Source organism: Ipomoea triloba, chromosome 10 (genome assembly GCF_003576645.1).
Source record: "Ipomoea triloba cultivar NCNSP0323 chromosome 10, ASM357664v1".
Taxonomy (NCBI): domain Eukaryota; kingdom Viridiplantae; phylum Streptophyta; class Magnoliopsida; order Solanales; family Convolvulaceae; genus Ipomoea; species Ipomoea triloba.
Window position 1 is genome coordinate 26,910,643 of NC_044925.1, and position 21,807 is coordinate 26,932,449.

Below are 21,807 nucleotides of genomic sequence, written 5' to 3' on the forward strand. Positions count from 1 at the left end.
GGGGGGGGGGGGGGGGGGGGGGGGGGGGGGGGAGGAGTTGGAACTTGGAATTAAATTAATGAGAAGCACTTACTGTGAATGTAAAGACTGCTGTAGGCAGGCTGCTATCTTTGTAGTTATGAGGGATAAAGGGAGAAATCTGACGACAAGTTATTTTAAGTCCTGGGTCAGGTTCACCTTGATTTGAAGCAAAAGTGTTGATACCATGAGACAACTGTTTAAGTAGGATACCAGGATAGAGTGTATAATAGATCAACATCAGATTACCATCATATATGGTCCAAGCCCTTGGAAACAAGGCATGGTACGTAGAGTTTCTCCCTCCAAGGTTCCAGTCCCAAGATCCTATCCCAGAAGCTGAAGTATCACTGTTCATCCACATAATATCAATAATATTTCTGTTAAGACTTACATACAGACAATTGACACTCAAATACACAACTATTTCCTACACCCATTAATTTTTCTAGCAAACGAATGACACTCAAATAGACTGCTAATTTGTTAGTTGCTTACTCTAGCACTTCTGGGCTTCTTGGGCATAATACTGTAGAATATTTTTTATCATTCAGGCGTGAAACAAATACCTGCACAATGAATTCAAGCCAGGCTAAGCCACATTCTCCTGGAACATTCTTTAATACCAACAGTTAGTCTGTGCACTCTCTTGAAAAATTTTCATTTTTCTACTCTGGCATGAATTAAGTGGCATAGTTTTCCCCTCTACAGAATAGAATTGATATCAGTTGATTCTTTTTCTAATTTATTTAATACTTGAGTCTCCAATATTTCCATAAGGTAAAGTAATGTTTCTATTAATTATGAACAAGTAGTGAAACTCAAAAATTTACAATGGATAGAGTATACAGCATTAAACAACAAACTTACAGAAAACTGGTTTGCAAGAACTGGTTTGTCTTCACATATTCTTGGAAAGAATTGCCAACGCAAAAACTCGCCTTTGTAGCTTCTGCCTATGCTTCCTGCACTGAAAATTTTCTCCTTTTGTATTCAACTACATGAACCCTATGTTTACACTTACAGAAGCATTCAGAAGCAAGGACCAAGTCTATGGGTACTGAAAACAGTTTCTATATCAAGTGACAAATTCCATTGACATAGAAAATGTTCAGACATATTGATCAAACTAACATCATAAAGGGAGTGGGATAGGGCAGGAACCCTTACATGAAAGCTCTCTCTCACTCAGCATATATTATGTTTGACATTCATAAAGGGCAAGGAAATGGCATCTGCTTCTCTCAGGGATATATTAGAGATCTTTCATCTTTGTGCAAAAATGTGAATATTTAAGACAGAAGCTGGGGAAAAAACAATAGAACTTAACTATAATTTCAGGTCCTAGGGCACTACGGCAGTGTAACTATATACAAGATTCATTATCAAAAAATATTTCCTTTTGTAGGAAGTTGTCATTCAACACATTACACATCACAATCTGATTATTCAAATAAAGGTCACAGTGCCGTACCCCATACCACCCAGAGGAACACCTTGGCATGATGAGAAAGGACGTCTAGTGAAAGGATCAACAAATAATCCCTCCTGTGAGATTAACAAATAGGTTTTTGATGCTTGCCTACAATTAATTTTAAAAAAAATGAAAATAGACTATTGAACATATGCATAGAAATTTACCTTTCCTTTTCTCTCTTGTAGACGTCTCCACAGTCGATAGCCAATTGGAGCCTACCCAAAAATGAGATGTTGTGAGAACAAAACTACCAGACACAAACGGATTGGCAGAGCTTAAAAATAAAATTTGAATAAGAATGCATGGCTAATTTACACCTCACTGGAGCATCAGAAGTATTTTGTTATATTTTTACATAGTTGAAGCTTATCAAATTGGAAAAATTATAATCTGGTTTCAAATGTAGATTCTATCCTAGAGATCTACACTGAATAAGATTTTGAGAAAATTTTATGAGAAATATGTGGACATAAACATTTTTGAGAAAAAAAAAATCAATAGAATTAGTTTGCATTTTCAAATATTCAAGATCCATTTCAAATGAATAAAATATTGAATAAGTAGACAATAACAACAACAGCAGCAATAATAATAGGACGTAAACCGTACATAGTTTTTTTTCAATTGACTCTAGTTCAAGGAAAAACTGGAGAATATGTGTCACTCTTTCTATCTGAAATATACACAGCAGTAAAATGTCCATGTGAATTTTAATGCATACCATAGCAACCATCTCTTTCACACTGATGTTGAATTCTGACAGGGCAGTGTGGACTGTGTCAAGTTTGCGCTGCCAAGTCAAAGACGGATGTTTCCCAGGGTTGACCTTAACCTTGAAAGAGAAAGAAAAGAAGCCAGAGTTTAAAAAGTAGTTAAACAACAAAATTGGGTATACTTTTATAATAACAATTAGCACTGCTAAAATGGGTATACTTCTATAATAACAATTAGTACATTGCTAAAATGGGTAAACTTATATAATACTGTAACAATTAGTATACAGCTAAGGGGTCTCTTACTAGAATCGAAATTGAAACCTATTAACTATTTTCTTCACATGTTTTTATCAAAACTCAAATTTGCATATCCACTATAAGTTGGTTACAAAGTTGTACAAAAATATGGATACACTGAGATTGAGAGGTCAATGTAAATTCAACATCTTTGATTGCCTGGTTTTGAATATTGTGATAAGTCAGCCTGCTTTTCCAACCAATCAAACTGAGGTTCTGGCCTCTTAAACAATAAAAATCTTTCTTCATTATGGAGTTCCAAGTTTTCAGACAGCATGAATAAGTTATAATCACGGTGTTCCTCTCTAGTTCAAAAGAAACACTTTGATGCCATGCACAGAAGTGTTAAAGCTGAGCATTTCTCAAAATACATAACAGGACATCAGGAAAATGGGGGAAAATGTCACAAATGAACAAAAAATAATAATTATTCGGCAAATAGCATAAGTAGCATATAACACTAAAATGTGTGTTTTCACTAAAAGCTTAAACTATTAGTGCGAATACACACAGATTGATTTATAGTTATTCACATTACCAGTAATTGGGCTGAATACTCGTTGATGGGACTTTATGTCTACTCTAAATATCTAATACAATATTGACATATTTGCTATGTTTCAACTGTTTCAACTAAAAATACACATCCATTGCCTTATATTTGCTCACAATCATATAACTTACTTTGTCATGCTCAGAAGATTCACCTTCTCCGCCATGAAAACCATTAGCCAACATAGTTCCTGAACGGCAATAAGATCAACCAATCCACTGCTCCTTAGCTTCAAAATCAAGCAAAGAAACGATACAGATAAAATCATCCGCAACAGCAAATACAACTGGACATTAATCCCTTGTTTAACAACAACGACAGCAAAAATAAAACCTCCGATCAGGGAAGGCAGATCAAATGGCGATGATCCAATTTTTCCTTCGTTATCAGATTAACAGATACGGAGCGGAAAAAATAACCGCAGTAATTGCAGAAACAGAGGAGAAAAGAGAAGTGAAAGAGCTTTATGTCGATTAGCGCCGGATCAGATAAGAGATTGGGGCGAAATGCAAGATGAGATTGCGAAAGCTAACCTGAGTGGATGAACAAAGTGGCAGTTAGCGATTAGCAGATAGAGAAGTTGAAAGCGTACTGATGAAAAGAAACGTTGCGGCATAATACTGGCACTGTGGTCTGTGAACGCCCTTTATATGCTTGTCTTGTCTGACACTCTGGCAGTTCAATAGTTATTGAGTGAAACAGTGGTCCACACATCTTTGGTGCCAGTTCTCGTGTCTTGGGTGAATCATGACCGTTAAACGGAAAGATCGTGTAAATTTACCAAAAAAAGAATTATTATTTTAATTCATAAAAATATATTATTTTAACACATAAAATATATTATTTTAATATATAAAATACATTATTCTAACTTTTTATTTTACTCCATTCTTTAATATCAAAACAACATCGTTTTAGGCCATGATTCACGCACAATCCACACAATAATTTGCAGTGTTATTGACCCTGTTTGGTAAATGGTTGTGGGCTGTTTGGGTTAGAAGGTATGATTTGTTAATAACATTAGCTGATTGTAAAAAGTTGTTTGATAGATTAGCTGTTAGCTATTAGCTGTTTGGTATAATTTTTTCTCTCAAAAAGTTAATTGAAAAGGCTGCTTTGAGTAGCCTTTTGAATTTTAGTATTTTAGAGTTACAAAAAGCTTATTAACCAAACAACTAATAGTGATCAAATAAGCCAAAATTGACTGATACGTTGATTATTTACCAAACATGGCCATTGTAAATCAAAATCTTTTTTTTGTCAGTCATGTTGCGCAAATTATGCTGTGGACCAAGGTGGACCTGGGTCCAAAACGACGCCGTTTCACTGTATATATTTTTTTAAAAAAATTACTAAACATATAACCCTGAAATGTGTGAATGTAGGGGTTTCAAATTGTGAATATGGAGTATAGAATTTGTGAATGTAGAGTTATGAATGTGTGAATTTGTAGTAGAGTTAACAGAGTTCTAGCAGCCCTGAAATGTGTGAATGTGAAGGGTTCAAATTGTGAATATGGAGTATAGAATTTGTGAATGTAGAGTTATGAATGTGTGAATCTGTAGTAGAATTAACAGAGTTCTAGCAACTTGTAGCCCTGTAATGTGTGAATGTGGAGTTTCCAAGTTGTGAATATGGAGTATAGGACTTGTGAATATAGAGTTTTGAATGTGTGAATGTATAACAGTGGTAATATAGTTACTAAAATATAGCATGTAATGTGTGAATGTGCAATTTTCAAATTGTGAATGTGGAGTATAGGGTCTGTGAATGTAGAGTTTATGTTCTGTTGCAATGAGGAGCTGCCATTAAATTTTTTTTTTAATAAAAAAAAAATTTGTGAAACGAGGTCGTATTAGACTCAGGTCCACTGCATAACTACTGGTCGTGTTGCCTTTAATCAGGTAGCCCATAGTTTTGATGACGTGGCAACTTATCAACTTATTTACTTCTATTTTGCTTTTTCTTTTTAAAATTTTTGACGGGATGGTTGGGCTTGTATAGCCCATTGGGCCCATTTAAGCGATGTAGTGGGCTAAAAATCAAATCTTAATTTTATTTATATTTATTTTCAAACTAGTGGACCCCACGCAGCCTTCTCTCATTCCTTTCGCGCGAGACGTTGGTCGTTGGCCGTTGGTCGTTACAAATATTCTCCATGTTTTAATCACCTGATTAATTAGCTTCATAATAATAAAAGTTTTATTTCATTGAAAATATTCTCCCTATTTTGATTGTCTTGAATCAGAAAAAAAAAAAAAAAGAAAAAAAAAAAAGTGAAAGGACAGTCGCATTTGTAGGACGCCTGCAAATCGGAGAATCACGGTGCATTGACTCCATTGTTGTCCTTCAAAGGTTCAATTTTTTAATTTTTGGGATTACCGAAAATACAGGAGAAGATACAGAGATTCCTGCCCCCATTCATCCCCAACTCCCCATTCCGCATCTTCTTTCTCATTATTCTTCTTCTTCTTCACCTTTTCTTCTCTTTGAAATAGATCGACGCGATTCTGTTCGACCGGGATTATTGATTGTATTGCGATGTGACATGCGAACACCGGGGTTTTGATCCCAGAGTTCGCATTTCAGGATCAGGGTTTTGTTCTTGTCCGTGTTTGGGATCGCCGTATCCAGGTATGTTTGCCACATCTTTTTTTACGAATATAGAAACTTTCATTTACTATTCGAGGCGAATTGAAGGTGTGCATGATCAAATTAAGAAAAGTGAATAGGTAGCTTCCGTTGGGAATCAAATTTGTCGGATCAATTTGTTTAGGGTTCCATATTTGGGGTGAAATACTGAAATGGTAATGCATGGAAATTAATTGACGATTTAGGGAACGATAAGAAAGCTGAACCATAATGCGAACGAAGACGATTGCGTTTTGGAGAATTAAGGGTTTGATAAGTGATATATACTACTTCAGCATGGTTAAGAACAGCAGCTCCAGTGCTATTGAAACATTCAGCCTTGAGTCATTCATATGTACACCATTATATACCACTGTTCCCTTTAGCGTTTTATCTTTACCATTTCTTGCAAGTGTTGGAAATAATTCAATAGACTCGTTTGCAGAATAATATCTGGTCAACCAAACGATTGCCTTTTAATCAATGGCACTTGTATTTTGGAGAATGCCAGTTTTACGCATTTCTCACTTGCGTCTTACGGGGATAAAAAACGCATCTGTTAAATGCGTTCCTCTATCGCATCGCTCGGTTTATTACATGTCTAAAACGCAAGTACGAATTGCGTCTACCGTATTTTATACTGTAGACGCAAGTGCAACATGCGTTTGGATCTAATATTTCGAAAAAAAAATTGAAACGTAATTGGGACATGCGTTTCTGACACCAAACGCATGTCCCAAGTGAGTTTTTCCCATTATGGTCCAGCTTTCGTTTCCTAAATCGTGAATTCATTCCCATGCATTACCATTTCAGTATTTAACCCTCCATATTTGACACCATTTCTTTTTTTAGGTGGCAAGAGAAATCCACGGCTCTCTATCCGTGGGTGTGCACACCCCGCATTGTGATTTTAGCCAACAGAAAACACATGCGGTAAACCAGTTTAAATTGTACATAGGGATTGGTTCAACCAAAAAGGTCAATAAATCACTCCCGTTGAGATTGAGAGGCGAAATTGTAATATTGTGCTTATCAAGTAACAATCTATCTAACCAACTTGACTGTGATTGACTTTGTTTGCCACATTTAGATTTTGAAGCTTATTGCTATGAGTTTTATCATTTATGACATGAGTTGGATTGACTGGTTATTTGTTTTCATTTGAAATCAGGGATTCATTCGATATAAAAGTTTTGTTATTTGATACATAATACATTGCCCTTGTGGCTTCAAGGTTTTGGAAAGAGATGCTTATGAAGGAAAGCTAAATGCCGAAAGCAATGGGGTTGGGGAAAATTAGGTTAGGTCTTAGGACAAGGATAATGGGGTGCATTTGCTCCAAGGGGGGAGGCCCAATGAAGAAGCTAGCCAAGAAGCACAGCAAAGGAGGGAAAGACAAAGAAGCAAAGAGGCAGTCTTCAAAGCGCAATTGTAGAAAAGAAGAGATAGTGTTGGAGATGGAGAATGGCAATCTGGACATCACTCCCCTCATTATTTCTGATGAGAAAAGTGTGGGTCCTGCGCCACAGGGGGGTGGTGGGTTGGAAGAGAAGGAGAAGAAGCGTGTGGTGCGAAAGATGAAGAAGCACCACACCATGGATGTGGGGGGAGGTGGGTTGGAGCCTCAGATAAATAGGATGTTCAGTGTGAGGAATGGAGTTGATGGGGCACAGGTGGTTGCTGGATGGCCATCCTGGCTCACTGCAGCTGCAGGGGAAGCTATCAAAGGGTGGGTTCCAAGAAAGGCCGACTCTTTTGAGAAGTTAGATAAGGTATGCTCAAGTTCAAAACATCACTAAATTTTTTCCCCTTTGGGTCTCACGACTATGGGACCATTTCCGCATCTGGTCCCCAACTATTAATTTTTCCACATCTCTCAGCTTTTAAATCATTGTCAAATTTGGTCCCTCCAACCTCTCAGGCAAGTGACTTATCTTGAAGTGCAGAATTATCATTTACGGCCCCTCCTAGAGATGTTTAAGAAAAGAATAGTGGAAAATGATAATTTTCCCATTTAAGATAAGCCACTGGTGACTGAAAATTAGGTCGGGGATCAAAAGTGACAAGAATTTAAAAGTTGTGGGACCAAACATTAAAAAATAAATAAAATTAATAGCCTGTGATCAAATATGAAAATGATCCCATAGTCATGAGACAAAAAGTGGAAAAAACTCTTTCTATCCATTCTCAAATCCAATTTTGAGTACTTGTGTGGTTCATTCTACTCTTCTTGCTGTTGCCTTACCTGTGTGTATTGTAGTTGATTACTGTGGTGTAGTATGAAACTATATAGTTAGATATAAATATATACTAACACATACTTAAAACTTAAATCACAAGGAGCCTAACCTCGTAATAGTAGTAGAAGCTTTAGAATGATCGAAATGGCTCCATAGTTGATATCACCATTGGTGTTGTTGCCTGTGGAATAGTAGACCTGTAGAGAAACGTCAGTCGTTTTGTCTACTACTTCTCTCCTGAATACTAGGTGGTGTAGTGCATTCGGTTTACATAAGCTATGGGAGAACCGGTTTGCTTAGTAGCCTACACGCTTTCATTATAGGCAGATAATCGAGCAGTTCATTGTAGTTCATTCTACTCCTTTGTTGTTGCCTTACCTGTGTGCATTGTAGTTGTGGTGTATTATGAAACTATATAAATCTTGAAAGATGAGAACTTTAGGGATGTTTTTAGCTTTCCAGTAAGGATACTTTTAGCCACTTGTCTCTAAGTTTACTTAGTTTTCTTTGCTTCTGATCTTTCTCTCAGTCTTTTCTTCTTCATGAACATGATGCAGATTGGTGAAGGGACATATAGTAGTGTGTACAGAGCCCTTGACCTTGACACTGGAACTATAGTTGCACTAAAGAAAGTGCGGTTTGTCAACATGGATCCAGAAAGTGTTCATTTTATGGCAAGGGAAATTCTCATCCTGCGCAGGCTGGATCACCCGAATGTTATGAAGCTCGAAGGTCTTGTGACTTCTCGGGTTTCAGGCCAGCTACATCTTGTGTTCGAGTATATGGAGCATGACCTTGGCGGCCTTGCAGCATCACCAGACGTCAAATTTGATGAATCACAGGTCTGCACTGGTGCACTTGCATCTGCTATAAAAAGAAAGCAGCTCTATGGCTCTATTCACTTCTAACTTTGGATTTTGAATCACGATGAGCAGATAAAATGTTACATGCAGCAGCTCTTTCGCGGGCTGGAACACTGCCATACTCGAGGGGTTTTGCATCGTGACATCAAGGGCTCTAATCTTTTGATTGACAATAATGGAACTCTCAAGATAGGGGATTTTGGACTTGCAACATTTTACCGTGCCAATCAAGTGCAGCCTCTAACAAGCCGTGTGGTCACATTGTGGTATCGGCCTCCAGAGCTTTTGCTTGGTGCTACTAACTACAGAGTGAATGTGGATATGTGGAGTTCTGGTTGCATCCTTGCTGAATTGTACGCGGGAAAACCTATCATGCCTGGAAGGACCGAGGTGCTTGTTTATTTGGAAGTTTTCGATTACTAGATTTTGGTTGGTGGTTGGTTTTCTTGCTCTGAGCCTCTGATACCCTAAGTTCTAACTATCTGCAGGTTGAACAGCTGCATAAAATCTTTAAACTTTGTGGTTCTCCATCTGACGACTTCTGGAAGAAGTCGAAATTGCAGAATGCAACAATTTTTAAACCTAAGAAGACTTATGAACGCCGCATTGCTGAGACATTCAAGGACTTGTCTCCGTCGTCTTTATCACTTCTGGATTCTCTCCTGTCTTTAGAACCTGAGCGTCGAGGAACTGCAAGCTCAGCACTGGAAAACGAGGTAACCAAAACAAAGTTTTTGGTTTTGGATTTCTAGAATTCTTGAGTAGTCTTGTCTGTGTTTTCTGGGATTACATGCCTGGTTTTCTGTTCTCAGTTCTTCACAACAGCGCCTCTTCCGTGTGATCCATCAGCACTGCCCAAGTACCCGCCTTGCAAGGAATATGATGCTAGGATGCGAGATGAGATGCTCAGAAGGTATACTAATCTTTCTTTCAAATTAAAGCTGCAGACACTTGTTTCTTGTCAGAAAAGGCGGATTTGAACGATTCTCACTCGAGAAACGTTTATCTTGATGTCAGGCAAAATGGCAGCGGGGGTAAAGATTCTGAAGGGGCTGCTCCAGCGCCTGGTGATCTCGCGAAGCTGCAAGCTGCAATAAAGGTACATTTTCTGGTTTACAAGATCTGTTGAGAACTGCATGTTCCTATATGGAAATGTATATATATATGCACATTTTTTTTCGCTGTACTTTGCATGGGATGTGGCAGAAATGGCAAGGGCAGTTGAAGCTGAAGAAACGCGGGGGGATGAGTGAAGTCGATAATTCAAGGCGTTGTGGTGGTTCAGAGTTGAGACGACACGTATCCTTCAAAGCTCGGGGAGGAGTGGGGCAACTACCGATGTTCTGCAACTCAGCAGCGCCCCACACCGCCTCTATTGGCTTGGATCTCTGCAGGGAGGACATCAGTGTTAATTCACACTGGCACCGCCTCGCTATGAAATATAATCGAGTCATTGAAACCGAGTCCGTTCATCACTACCAGAACGATGAGCAGCAACCTAGGAAGGATAATATGATGGTAAATAGTCAGTTTTCATCATCATATGAAGAAAAAAAAAAACAACAAAATTTTGCAGCCTTGCAGGGTTGCAGTCTGCATAATCGATGATCATTTCGGGGGTTTTTTCACTGCAGGGCTATGTTCCACAGAGCGGTCACATACACTACTCCGGCCCATTGATTCCAGCCGGAGGAAACATAGACGAAATGCTCAAGGAACACGAGAAGCAGGTCCAAAACGCTGTGCGCAAAGCTCGCCTTGACAAAACTAGCAAGGCACAGAAAGGCAACATTGACTATGGACAAACCGAATCTCTCTTGCAGTATGTTGGCAACCCCCGCTAACTTCTCAGGTTTCAGACAAGATTTATGCCTCCACCATCACAAATTTCAATCTTAGAACCATCACACTTCTCTGCACTACTTAACCGTCACGAGGAGTAAACCCCGAGCTGTCAGAGGGAATGCTGCAGAAAGAGGACTAACAACACACCAATATGTTGAGGATGATCAATAAAGACTCCTGTGAGAAAATCGTCGTTTCTTTTACTTATGTATATATGCCGTCGAGCTGAAACTGTTCTTCAATTCGCTGGGTTTTACTACACGATTATAATTAATCATTTTATGTATATAACTGTTTGTGTAGGAGATTTATAATGTTATACCTATAGAGCCAGATTCAGATAGTATCATCATCTCTTCCAAGAGAATGGTTCCTGCACAGAACTCTTTCATGATTGCTTGAACAGAGAACACACACTTCAGCTGGAACGTAGGAGTCTGGTATATCTGAAAATTTTGTACCTTCTCAAGTGTAATCTGTTATTGTAACACTATCATTAAAGTCTTCATGGGAATCTAGGATATACTGGTTCATATGTTCAGCAAATGTTTCTAATTTCTGGTGTTCCATGGTTCTGATAGTTTAGTGTTTGTTTGAGGTACAGCATGGGGAAATCATCTGCAAGTTTTCATACAAGTTCCTCTGATCTATAGTTTGTTGTAAGTGTTGTGGGCAATCCATCATACTTTGTTGTAACTCAAATCATCTTTAATCTTTAATATATTAAAAAAAAATTATAGTAGTTAAATATTGAAATTTTCTATATTTAAAAGAAACTTAGCGGGAAAAAATTGTCAAGGTAGAATCTTTTTTTTTTTTTTTGGTTTTACGAAAAAGTCCGGCCTGATCAGCTCACTTAATTTCTTTGTTTCACAATTACTAATCAAGGGTGTGCACTGACCGGGTAAAAATTTCAACCCCGTGCGATTGATTCAATCAAGAGAGTGTTAGCAAGAATGAACTTGTGACCGGTTGATTCATTCAAGAGAGTGCTAGCAAAAATGAACTTGTGAACATTCAAATAAGAAAATCATGATCTACCTACTCAACCACCTCTTTTGGGACTTAGTATTCACAATTTACATACAACATTGATTACTTACTAATATAAAATTAATTCAGATTCGACTTCCACATGCAGATCATGTACAATTCTTACTCAAACTTATCATTCACTTTTAACTTCCAAATTATATCATCATGTACCATACCATAAATATTTTATATTGTGCAAGCAAAATTAATCACTGTAAGAAAGGGTTCACCAAGCTATGAAAAACATTTGATGTTCCCAACATTTTCAAGTCACCATCAAATAGTTAGCTAGTTAACATGTGGAAATGTCCAACAAAAGACCAGTTAACTAGATTAGAAATGTCCAACAATAGACCAGTTAACTAGATTATACATCTTATACCTTCAAAGAAAAGATTATACATTTTATAATTAAAGATGTTTAAGGTAATGAGCACGCACAATACAACTCTAGTCAAGTTAGTCTAATATAATTCTAGTCAAGTTAGTCCGACAGTTGACTTGATAATTATAATGTTCTATGTTCTAAGTTCAACTCTAATTTACTATTTTATAGTCCAAAACGAACTTCACCCAAAGTGCACTGTACTCTTCGAATTTTTCCCTGAATCAAAGGTTATGAGAACACTTGCCTGGTTGGGTACACCATTAAAAAAAATGAAAAGACCATCACAAAAACATACCAAAACTAAAGCAAAATCAACATCACCATCAATCATCCTTCTGAAAATCTCTTACCAACCTTACAGATCTACCAACAAGCAAGTATACATACACACACCAGTGTTGCTTCATCCAAACTCTTTCTAGTTGATCTCTTGTCTGCATCACCAAATTAAACCTCTCAAAATCTATATATCCCCCCATCACCCCTAACCCTGTTCATATATGCTCACCCCATCACAATTCTGGGAAAAATGAGGCCAAAAACACAATCCTCACTCAACCTTAGACTCCTCCTCATCTGCATCTTCATAGCCTTCTTCATCCTCTTTGTAATGAAATCATCAATAGTCTCATCTCCACCAACAACCCAATCTCCTTCTTCTTCTTCTTCTTCTTCCCAATCTTCATCAAAATCCCAAACATTTTTGCCCAGAAAAGAAGCAAAAAGATCCACCAAGAACTGCAACAAGAAAATCCCAGCATCAGTGGCAAAAGCTGTGATCCATTACTCCACCTCAGCCATTACCCCCCAACAGACCACCAAGGAAATCTCAGTAACCTCAAGAATCCTGGAACAAAAATCCCCTGCAAACTTCCTAGTTTTCGGCCTCGGGCACGACAGCTTGATGTGGCACACCCTCAACTATGGGGGCAGGACAGTGTTCCTGGAAGAGGACCAGGCCTGGATTCACCAGATCACCAAGAAGTTCCCCATGCTGGAATCTTACCATGTCACCTATGACACAAAACTCAGTCAGGCCTCTGATCTACTGGAGACTGGCAAGGGACCAGAATGCACGGCCACTACAGACGACCCCAGATACTCCATGTGCCAGCTGGCACTGAAAAGTCTGCCTAGCCTGGTTTACGAGGTCCCGTGGGACTTGATCATGGTGGACGCCCCCACCGGGTACCACGACGAGGCGCCCGGGAGGATGGCGGCGATCTACACCGCCGGGATGATGGCTAGACACCGGGGGGATGGTGGGGAGACGGATGTTTTTGTGCATGATGTTAACAGGGTGGTGGAAGATAAATTCTCTAAGGTGTTCTTGTGTGAAGGTTACATGAAGAGACAGGAGGGGCGTCTTCGGCATTTCACCATCCCGAGTTATAGGAATCGTTTGGATATGCCGTTTTGCCCTTAGGATTCTTTGTTTTAATTCCTGTTTTGCCCCTGATTGGCTATTGAATCTATATATTGGGCATTTATATTGTTGGATTGAGGGCATCATATCTGCATTTGCAACAGTGGATTCAAGAATAAGAGTAGCCATCTCTTATTATATATACATATAATAATTACTAGGGCTATACATATAATATAAGGTGAAAATTGAGAAGAGGGGACAGTTGCTCCCATTGTAGATCCGTCCATGCATCTAGTTAACATAAACGTTATATATTGATAAATATGTTGTAGTCTATAATATTAATTTCTCTTAATCAACTCACAAACGCCACTAACAATGTTCATATACATGTCCTTATCATTCGTTCATTACCTATTTTCATGTATTTCCTACTAATCACTAAACAAACATACTTTCAAGTTTCACATGTATATATAGTATATACCCTATATATTCCAGTAAATGGACAAGTAATGATTCACATTCATAAAAGAATTTCTAAAAAAAATAAAATAAAAGAGAGACTAATATTAAAATTATTGGATTGTCCATCTATTTAACATCAATTTAATGAAATAACAAATGAAAAAAATTAGTGAATTGTCCATCTATTTAACACCCATTTGACGAAATAGTAAACGAAGAAATACATTGAACAAAAAAATAAAAGTTTGAGACTACATTAGATTACAAAAAAATCATTTAAGACAGAATGAAATTGAAAAAAACTACTATAATAACCATTTTGGGTATTGACTATGAACTAAACATTTGTACACCAAAAGGGTAGAACAGGAATCTTATTTCAGGATACTTTCCTTTGGCTTGTACTTTCAGAAGGACATAAATAAACAGAGAATTCCATTCTCTTCTTCGTCTCAAAGTCTACAAAGCATTGAAGACAACCAACTGAAAGAGCGGAGCAGAGCAGATCAAAACTCCATTCAGCAAAGGGAAAATATGAGTACTGAATAGTGAGCACTTCATTCTCTTTCTCTTCCTAGATTTCATCGAACTGATTTGAGCATTTTAGCTTCCTTGCTTAATTTTCGATTTTGGATTTTTTTTTTTTTAATAAAATTTTTGCAGTGATTATCTGTTCAAACTGTTGCTGATTGGAGACTCTTCCGTGGGAAAGTCTTGCCTTCTTCTCAGATTCGCCGTATGTTTATCTCCTCCACCACTCGTATTGATTGATTTGTGCATAGACGCATCCTTATCTGAATTGCCTCCTGATATTTGTATGCGTATCGGTTGTGTCTTTGGAGGATTAATATAATTATGTGGTCTTGATGGTGTTTAATTGATTATGTCAGGATGATTCATATGTTGACAGTTACATTAGCACTATTGGAGTTGATTTTGTAAGACAATGTCTCAACCTGCTTAAACTTCAGTTTCTTTTTGTTTGGACTTTTTTTGTTTGTAAGAGATTTCCTCATTTTCCCTACTTGCAGAAAATTAGGACTGTGGAGCTCGAGGGCAAGACAATCAAGCTCCAAATTGTGAGAATTTCTCTTTCTGTTTTTTTTGGTAGAGCCATAGGTACATAGAATGAGTACTTTGACTGACCTATATCATTGTAAAATGAGTGTGACATACTTGGCTAGTACAGGGGTGATACAGAAGCTAATATGGGGTTAATATAAATAAATAAATACACACAAAGAGGAGAATCAAAGTTACAACCGGCGCCATGCCAATTTGCACTGGGTATAACCCAAAAGGCTTTTTTGGTTGTACCCAGTGTAAATTGGCACAGTGTCGATCGACACCTTAAACTTTCCCATATATGAGTTATAACGTCTTTTTGAAGTTTTGTAAATAAACACTTCTTTTTTGAGGGAGAATTTCCATGTTGTGATACCTTTAAATTTTGGTTTTACTAGTGGGATACTGCTGGCCAGGAGCGTTTCCGGACTATAACAAGCAGTTACTATCGTGGAGCACACGGGATTATTGTAAGATGTGCAATCTCATTATATTCTTTGATTGTAAATTTATGGAGTTAGAATTTATTTTAGTATCTGAGAAACCTTTATGGTTGGAAATATATTTAGATTACATGACATCAAAGAAACGGAATTTCATTTGTTAGAATCCGTGATGCATGCACTTTCAGTAATGCCTTAAGAGTTGCGTGACCATGTCACAATTATCTCTAGCTAAACCCTGTAGACCATACTCCCCCTACCCCGTTGCCAAGCATACATTAACCAGATTGTTTGTAAAGTCAAGCCCATAAGTAATGTTTGTCACGGACAGCTATTACAAGTTATGGATGCTCACTATTAAGGGAAATATGCATTTTTCTTTACCAAGGTTATGACTATCGTTGTAGGTTCCCCTACCCCAACAAAGACATTCTTCAAAGGTTGTTTTCTTTTTGCTTTGTTTATTGCATTGGAGATATGTTGATGTCACTGACAATCTTATTCACTGAATAAATTTGTTTCCCGAAGACACTAAGGTGTATGTATGTATGACTGTAGGTTGCTTTCTTTGATAGTTTTTAGGGTTATTTAATCATAAGAATTTAGTTATGCAAGTTTTCTTTCTTTCTTCCAAAATGTTCATATACTTATTTATGCGTGATAGATTGTCTATGATGTAACTGAAAAGGAGAGCTTCGACAATGTCAAGCAATGGCTGAACGAAATTGACAGATATGCAAATGAGAGTGTATGCAAACTCTTAGTCGGAAATAAATGTGATTTGGTGGAGGACAAAGTTGTGGACACAGAGACAGCAAAGGTATGTCGTGTTTCTCCAGTAAATTTCTAGTGATCATTTTCCCGTCCATATACCAGTATTTGGACAAAACAGCATTCTCTTCTGTCGAATTGCAGGCATTTGCCGATGAGCTTGGCATTCCTTTTCTTGAGACCAGTGCCAAAGACTCCATCAACGTGGAGCATGCTTTCTTAACCATGGCTAGCAAGATTAAGAAAAAGTAAGAACATCATTATCGACATTACCTCATAACTTATTGTTCCCTAAGACCCGACTTTGTACTGATTGATGCACAATATTTATTTTTATCATAATTATACGGCAAGAACAATTTGGTCACTAGATCTTATGATCTTGCATTCATATTTGCTTCTGTCAAATAATTGCTGCAGAATGGGCACCCAGCCAACTGGAAACAATAAATCGGCTAACACTGTTCAAATCAAGGGACAGCCAATTGAGCAGAAGAGCAACTGCTGTGGCTAACATTGCTGTGATTTAGTTTCTGTTCCTGTAAACAACAATGAACAGAAGTGATTAAAATGTATCAGTAGATTGTGTTGTGGACACTGCACAAATGGTCTCACAATGTTCTCTTCATCCCTGTAAACTGTGTGACAATTGTTGCCATCTGTACATTGCTCCAAACATGTATTGGTGACTTTCAGCCTGCAAAATCAGTGCAAATTATGTTTGTATTACACTGCTCCTTACACTTTTGATATCCGGAGCCAAGTTACTCTCTCTTTTTTTTTTTTTTTTTTTTGAGCGACGAGGGAAATCCGAAGCCACGTGCACGGTAAACTTCGCCTTGTAACCCTAATCGGCAAATGATTACAAGGAGGGTAAACCAGTCTAGATTGTATATAGTTGACATTTTCATTAGGAGTTGAATTTGAAATTGTGGTTCTTAAGACAACAGTCCCGTCTTGTAACCTAGCTGACAAATAATTACAATGAAGTAAATCAGTCTAGATTATCTATAGTTGACCGGCTCAAATCACTTTCATTGAGAGTCAACTTGAAATTTGGTGGTTCCAAAAGCCAACAATTTTGTCCAACTTGGTTGGTGTTATTTCACGAGCTAAGTTACTTTCAAACTTTATATAGGTGAACTGTATACAGTATACTGTAAGCTGCTCAAAAAGACATGCCTAAAGGCTAAAGCATCACATTCACAAGGAAAGCCTATGAATGGGTGACAATAATATACTGTTATACAGAGTAACAGTAAAAGTAAAATATACAAGCATTCAAACAATTATGCCAGCTATAAATACATACAAGAAATACAAGTCATGTGGGGTTTACCCATTGCACACCCTCGGGTAGTGGCTGCGGGTTTCCCTCGTCACTTGAAAAAAAAAAAAAGAAAAAAAAGAAATACAAGTCGTCAGTTAAGGTGCGGAGCAGCAAGTTCTCTTGGTATCTGTCACCTGTGCATCGACAACAAGAGTCTGTCCTTCTTTAATATGAGCACTGGTTGACTCTGAAGAAATCGACTTCTTACTAATTATCCGATAGATTTCAGAGAGGGCTGTCTGGAATGCCGTCTCTACATTAGTCGCCTCCAAAGCAGATGTTTCGATGAAAGACAGGCCTTCCTTCTCTGCGTAGCTCTCAGCATCCTCGGTGGCAACTGCTCGAAGATGCTTCAGGTCGGTCTTGTTTCCAATCAGCAGGATCACAATGTTTGAATCTGCGTGGTCTCTCAGTTCCTTCAGCCAGCGGCTGATGTTCTCAAAGGAAGTTGGCTTTGTCACATCGTAGACTAACAATGCCCCGAGCGCACCTCTGTAATAGGCGCTAGTTATGGCTCGGTATCTCTCCTGGCCCGCAGTGTCCCAGATCTGTGCCTTCACTGTTCTTCCCTCAACCTGCGCATAGATAGTAATCTATGAAGCAACATCTCTGCACAAACTTCATACTAAGATCATCGGTAGGAGCCATCGACACCAATAATATGAATGTCACACACCAACTCTATCACCACTACTATAAACATAGGATTATACATCGCCTAATAGAAACCACGTGATAACTTTGTCGAATTAATTCAAGCTACATAAGAAAATCCACTCCCCCGGAACACAAACCAGTTACTCATAAATCATCTGGCTATCAACTGAACTATAATTTCTTAGTATACCACAACTCCTTTTCATATTCAAATTTCGATCAGACCCTTTTTAGGAAGTAAACTACTTTCACTAGCTTGGACCAAAACTGGATTTGAGCCCCTCCAACCAAACATAATATGAGTGATTGAGATGAATGTGGTCTTAAGGATGCTTAAACACAAAATACAAGAACATTCATGTATGTTGTACATTTGACTAACGAGATTTGAAGTGTAGTTTAAAGGTAAATTATGTTACACACTAGACTTCAAATCCAGAACTCCACCTCCCCACTCTCATTAAATGCATAAAATATGTGCATCTAACCACTATGTATGTATACACACAACTATTATTAAGAACCACAAAATAATGGAAATTTATACTTTATTGTAAGGCACAATGTCTTAATTCAAAAATAAAGTTTAACTCCTTTTTTTTGTTTTTTTTTGTTTTGGTTAAGAGAGTTACAGGAGGATGTGGACTAGGTAAACTCACTCTTGTGTAATAGGACCCACATAAGAGAGGTAAACCAGAAGACCCTTGCAACGGACTCGACTATGAGAGTGTTGATAAGAATTAAACTCGTAAAAGCTACATAATTATGTTCCACCCACTTAGTCACTCAAAATTCAACTACGAAAATTATGCTCCACCTAAGAGATCACTCATAATTCTACCTCCCCACTTGCGACGGACCCGACTACGAGGGTGTTGATAAGAATTGAACTTGTGAAAATTACTTAAGAGAATTATGTTCCACCCACTTAGTCACTCAAAATTCAACTACAAAAATTTATGTTCCACCTACTAAGATCACCCATTTCGGAGCAATTTATTTTTTATTTTTAGTACAGACAGCAGTGTAAAATTTTCAATATAAATACTCAAATTTTCAATATGTTTCTATAATTCTACTAGCAGTGTATAGCTGAAAATGCCAAAGATTTAATTTATTTATCTAAAATTAAAAGGAAAATGGAGAAAAATGAGGGACCTGAAGCGTACGGGTGGCGAATTCAACGCCGATGGTGGACTTGGACTCCAAGCAGAACTCGTTTCTGGTGAATCTGGATAGCAGGTTCGATTTCCCTACTCCCGAATCGCCGATTAGCACCACTTTGAACAAATAATCGTATTCCTCGTCCGCTCTCCTCGCCATTTCCTCGTCTCTTTCTCTCTCTTATGATTGATTGATGATGGTAGTTGGTGAAGAAGACGATGGAACAGAGAGATTTGCTTTAAATGACGATAATGCCCCTATAACAGGGGTCAAATGCCGTATTGCTGTGCGCCGTTGGACTTCGGTTGGACTGGAAATTGCGTAACCTTACAATACGGGTCGGGTCTGGCCCACCCGCCAGTCCCGCCTCCAGTAGGCCCAAAAGTTGGTGGATCAGTTCGTTCAATTTTTAGTTTTTATTTTAACAAAAAAAAATATACATTTGATGAGATTCTATCCCTGAATACTTATTATCACGACTCCGATATTCAGAAATTATTATAGATAATAATATATTATGATTTTCATTTAAACATTTACTATATAGTATTTTAATATATGCGGGCCAGCCCTGCCTCACTTAGGTTAAAGTAATAAAGGGCAACGCAGGTTCGCTTGACAGATAAAGTTCGTTTTTATATTTCTTTTCAGGGATGTTTAGTTTGAAGGAGAGAATTAAAATTACGAAGAAAATAAATTGTAATTTTATAGAAATGAATAATATGAGAATAATGTGAAAATACACATGTTTGATTTGCAGGAATAAAATTATTGAAAACTTTAATTATAATATTTAGTATACATGTAAACTTCAATTCTAAGTACTATAAAATTCAAAATATTCGCACTTGTAAAATTGATAAAAATGTGGTACCGCAAACACAAATATGCGGCAGCACTTCTTTGTAATTTTCAATTTCGTTTCCATTTACGTACACAGGCAGTAGTTTATTACTTTATATATTTCCAGGAAAAAAAATAATAAAAATTGAGGGAGAGGGAGAATAGAAATGAAAGAGATCTTTCTTGAGGGGAAATCCTTGCGGTTTCTTCTGTTGCTCTGTTCAATTTCGTCGCAATTCATTTCAGGTTCGTTTATTGGATCTCTATACAATTGCCTTTCCCCCAAAAAGTTTTCTTTTTTTTGTTTATTAAAATCAAATTGAGATTGTTCAGAAGCAAGAATATATTTGCGTTTGTATTTGAATGCAAATTTAGAAACTTTATATTTGTTTTTGAATTTGGGTTCCTTTCCGAAACCCCACTAATTGATTCCTATTGCAGCTGTTATAATGGTAATTTGTTGTGAATTTGAGCTGCAATTATGCAACCTTATGCCCAAGAAGATGATCTTGTCTTCTGGTCTGTTAGTTTGATTGGGAAAAAAGAACAGGTAAAATTAGAGGGTAAAAATGGAAAGTTTGAGGTTGATAGCTGCAGGTTCAATGTCATCTTTCCCTTGCCCACAATTTATTACCGAGAAACCAACTGAGCTGCCCGTGGGGGCGGTTCAATGTCATCTTGCCCTTGCCCACAATTTATTGCCGAGGAACCAACTTAGCTGCCCGTGCGAGGTGGTTCAATGTCATCTTGATCTTAGCTTTGGAGAGTTATAGGATTAGTACCTTTTTTTTGTAGGATTTGGTTATAACACGGCCTTTCATATAATTAGTTAGTTAAGCTAAAGTGGGGCCAGAGGATTCTAGTTATGAGATGCAATGCGTGTATATTTGATGCTTGAAATCTATGAAGAATGGGCATTGGGTTAATGTTTGTTGATTTCATTTTCTATGTTAATCTCTACCCTAGTTATAAACCTGTTGCTTGTCTTAGCTTGTTCTTTCTTTGTAAAGGATGTAAAGATTTGATCTTGAATTGTTCCTTAGAATCATGAGCCTCTTGAACTGTCTTTCATATTGGCGATGGTTCGTTAAATCTTTTGATAGAATTTAGCCAAATAGCTGTGTTTTATGTGCTCTTATTATCTGCTTGCAGGCTTTTCAGGCAATCCATCAGGTCCCAAAGATGAGAAAAAGACTGATGATCACGCCTCTTCCAGCAAGAGCACAGGTTCTAGAACACTCCTAATATGCATCGGGCTTATAGCGTTTGCAGGGTTATCGTTTTTCCTTTTCAAAATTTGGCAAAGGAAAAGGCGTGAAGAGCAATATGCTCGTCTGCTAAAGTTGTTTGAAGAGGATGATGAGCTCGAAGTCGAACTTGGCCTTCGGGATTGAATCCATTCCACGTGTTTTATTCAATGTATCATGGTGAGACTCTTGATCTTTATATTAACCAAAGGCTTTCTTCTGTACTTCCCAGCTCTGATTTCAGAATGCAATTTTGGCGTTATAACTAACCTTTCTTTCATGTAACTAAGCCCTTATATCTTAGACACATTGTTTATGACTTTACGTTATAATTCACTTATCTAAATATTGTTGATTGCCAACTAAGTGAACCCCCCCCCCCCC

At 37.7% G+C, this 21,807-nt stretch overlaps 5 protein-coding genes across 11 annotated transcripts in view; 3 read left to right on the top strand and 2 right to left on the bottom strand.

The window, feature by feature from the left end:
- The window catches only part of LOC116031398 (non-lysosomal glucosylceramidase), an 8,572-nt gene extending 4,895 nt beyond the window's left edge, over positions 1-3,677 (bottom strand). Inside the window, exons 1-9 of one of the 3 annotated variants that reach the window (XM_031273595.1) lie at positions 3,595-3,677; positions 3,193-3,290; positions 2,217-2,327; positions 1,660-1,710; positions 1,493-1,566; positions 889-988; positions 517-587; positions 268-368; positions 74-177 (exon numbers count right to left, since the gene is read on the bottom strand). In XM_031273595.1, coding sequence (XP_031129455.1) covers positions 74-177; positions 268-368; positions 517-587; positions 889-988; positions 1,493-1,566; positions 1,660-1,710; positions 2,217-2,327; positions 3,193-3,246 — 666 coding nt within the window. In that variant the 5' untranslated portion in view covers positions 3,247-3,290; positions 3,595-3,677. Of the gene's footprint in view, positions 1-73; positions 178-267; positions 369-516; positions 588-888; positions 989-1,492; positions 1,567-1,659; positions 1,711-2,216; positions 2,328-3,192; positions 3,291-3,394; positions 3,535-3,594 lie in introns of those variants that run through there. The other 2 variants (XM_031273594.1, XM_031273596.1) reach the window with 2 other exon arrangements.
- A 1,639-nt stretch (positions 3,678-5,316) lies between these two features.
- On the top strand, positions 5,317-11,184 carry LOC116031399 (probable serine/threonine-protein kinase At1g54610). Of its 5 annotated transcripts, none has more exons than XM_031273598.1 (10): positions 5,317-5,419; positions 5,563-5,698; positions 6,548-7,467; positions 8,493-8,777; positions 8,871-9,188; positions 9,287-9,514; positions 9,611-9,711; positions 9,816-9,897; positions 10,005-10,316; positions 10,433-11,184. In XM_031273598.1, exons 3-10 carry the CDS (start codon positions 6,964-6,966, stop codon positions 10,640-10,642), a joined length of 2,040 nt encoding a protein of 679 aa, XP_031129458.1. In that variant the 5' UTR covers positions 5,317-5,419; positions 5,563-5,698; positions 6,548-6,963; the 3' UTR covers positions 10,643-11,184. The 5 variants fall into 5 exon arrangements, 4 of the variants coding, with proteins under 4 accessions (XP_031129458.1, XP_031129457.1, XP_031129459.1 ...); XR_004100585.1 differs by having other exon boundaries at positions 5,340-5,698; positions 10,433-10,822; positions 10,947-11,184; XM_031273597.1 differs by having other exon boundaries at positions 5,340-5,698; positions 6,548-6,731; positions 6,867-7,467.
- Positions 11,185-12,580: 1,396 nt separating this feature from the next.
- Positions 12,581-13,759, top strand: LOC116032798 (glucuronoxylan 4-O-methyltransferase 1). The gene has a single exon (XM_031275516.1). The coding sequence runs from the start codon at positions 12,596-12,598 to the stop codon at positions 13,490-13,492; it is 897 nt and encodes a 298-aa protein (XP_031131376.1). The 5' UTR covers positions 12,581-12,595; the 3' UTR covers positions 13,493-13,759.
- Positions 13,760-14,304: 545 nt separating this feature from the next.
- Positions 14,305-16,932, top strand: LOC116031657 (ras-related protein RABD1-like). Its single transcript, XM_031273918.1, has 8 exons — positions 14,305-14,451; positions 14,567-14,639; positions 14,794-14,841; positions 14,935-14,982; positions 15,367-15,438; positions 16,076-16,231; positions 16,327-16,430; positions 16,603-16,932. Exons 1-8 carry the CDS (start codon positions 14,438-14,440, stop codon positions 16,694-16,696), a joined length of 609 nt encoding a protein of 202 aa, XP_031129778.1. The 5' UTR covers positions 14,305-14,437; the 3' UTR covers positions 16,697-16,932.
- Positions 16,933-17,347: 415 nt separating this feature from the next.
- Positions 17,348-19,551, bottom strand: LOC116032488 (ras-related protein RABA2a-like). The gene is made up of 2 exons (XM_031275080.1): positions 19,328-19,551; positions 17,348-18,087 (listed from the first exon to the last, which is right to left on the bottom strand). Exons 1-2 carry the CDS (start codon positions 19,490-19,492, stop codon positions 17,608-17,610), a joined length of 645 nt encoding a protein of 214 aa, XP_031130940.1. The 5' UTR covers positions 19,493-19,551; the 3' UTR covers positions 17,348-17,607.
- Positions 19,552-21,807: the final 2,256 nt, after the last annotated feature.

Excerpts from the sequence above, each read along its gene's own strand:
- LOC116032798 (XM_031275516.1), top strand. The coding sequence starts at position 12,596 with ATGAGGCCAAAAACACAATCCTCACTCAACCTTAGACTCCTCCTCATC.
- LOC116031657 (XM_031273918.1), top strand. Across the intron at positions 14,640-14,793 it reads GCCTTCTTCTCAGATTCGCC|GATGATTCATATGTTGACAG; the intron begins GTATGTTTATCT and ends TGATTATGTCAG. Across the intron at positions 15,439-16,075 it reads GTGGAGCACACGGGATTATT|ATTGTCTATGATGTAACTGA; the intron begins GTAAGATGTGCA and ends TATGCGTGATAG.
- LOC116032488 (XM_031275080.1), bottom strand. The coding sequence starts at position 19,492 with ATGGCGAGGAGAGCGGACGAGGAATACGATTATTTGTTCAAAGTGGTG. Across the intron at positions 18,088-19,327 it reads TCGCCACCCGTACGCTTCAG|GTTGAGGGAAGAACAGTGAA; the intron begins GTCCCTCATTTT and ends ATCTATGCGCAG.
- LOC116031399 (XM_031273598.1), top strand. The coding sequence starts at position 6,964 with ATGCCGAAAGCAATGGGGTTGGGGAAAATTAGGTTAGGTCTTAGGACA. Across the intron at positions 8,778-8,870 it reads TCAAATTTGATGAATCACAG|ATAAAATGTTACATGCAGCA; the intron begins GTCTGCACTGGT and ends CACGATGAGCAG. Across the intron at positions 9,898-10,004 it reads AGCTGCAAGCTGCAATAAAG|AAATGGCAAGGGCAGTTGAA; the intron begins GTACATTTTCTG and ends GGGATGTGGCAG.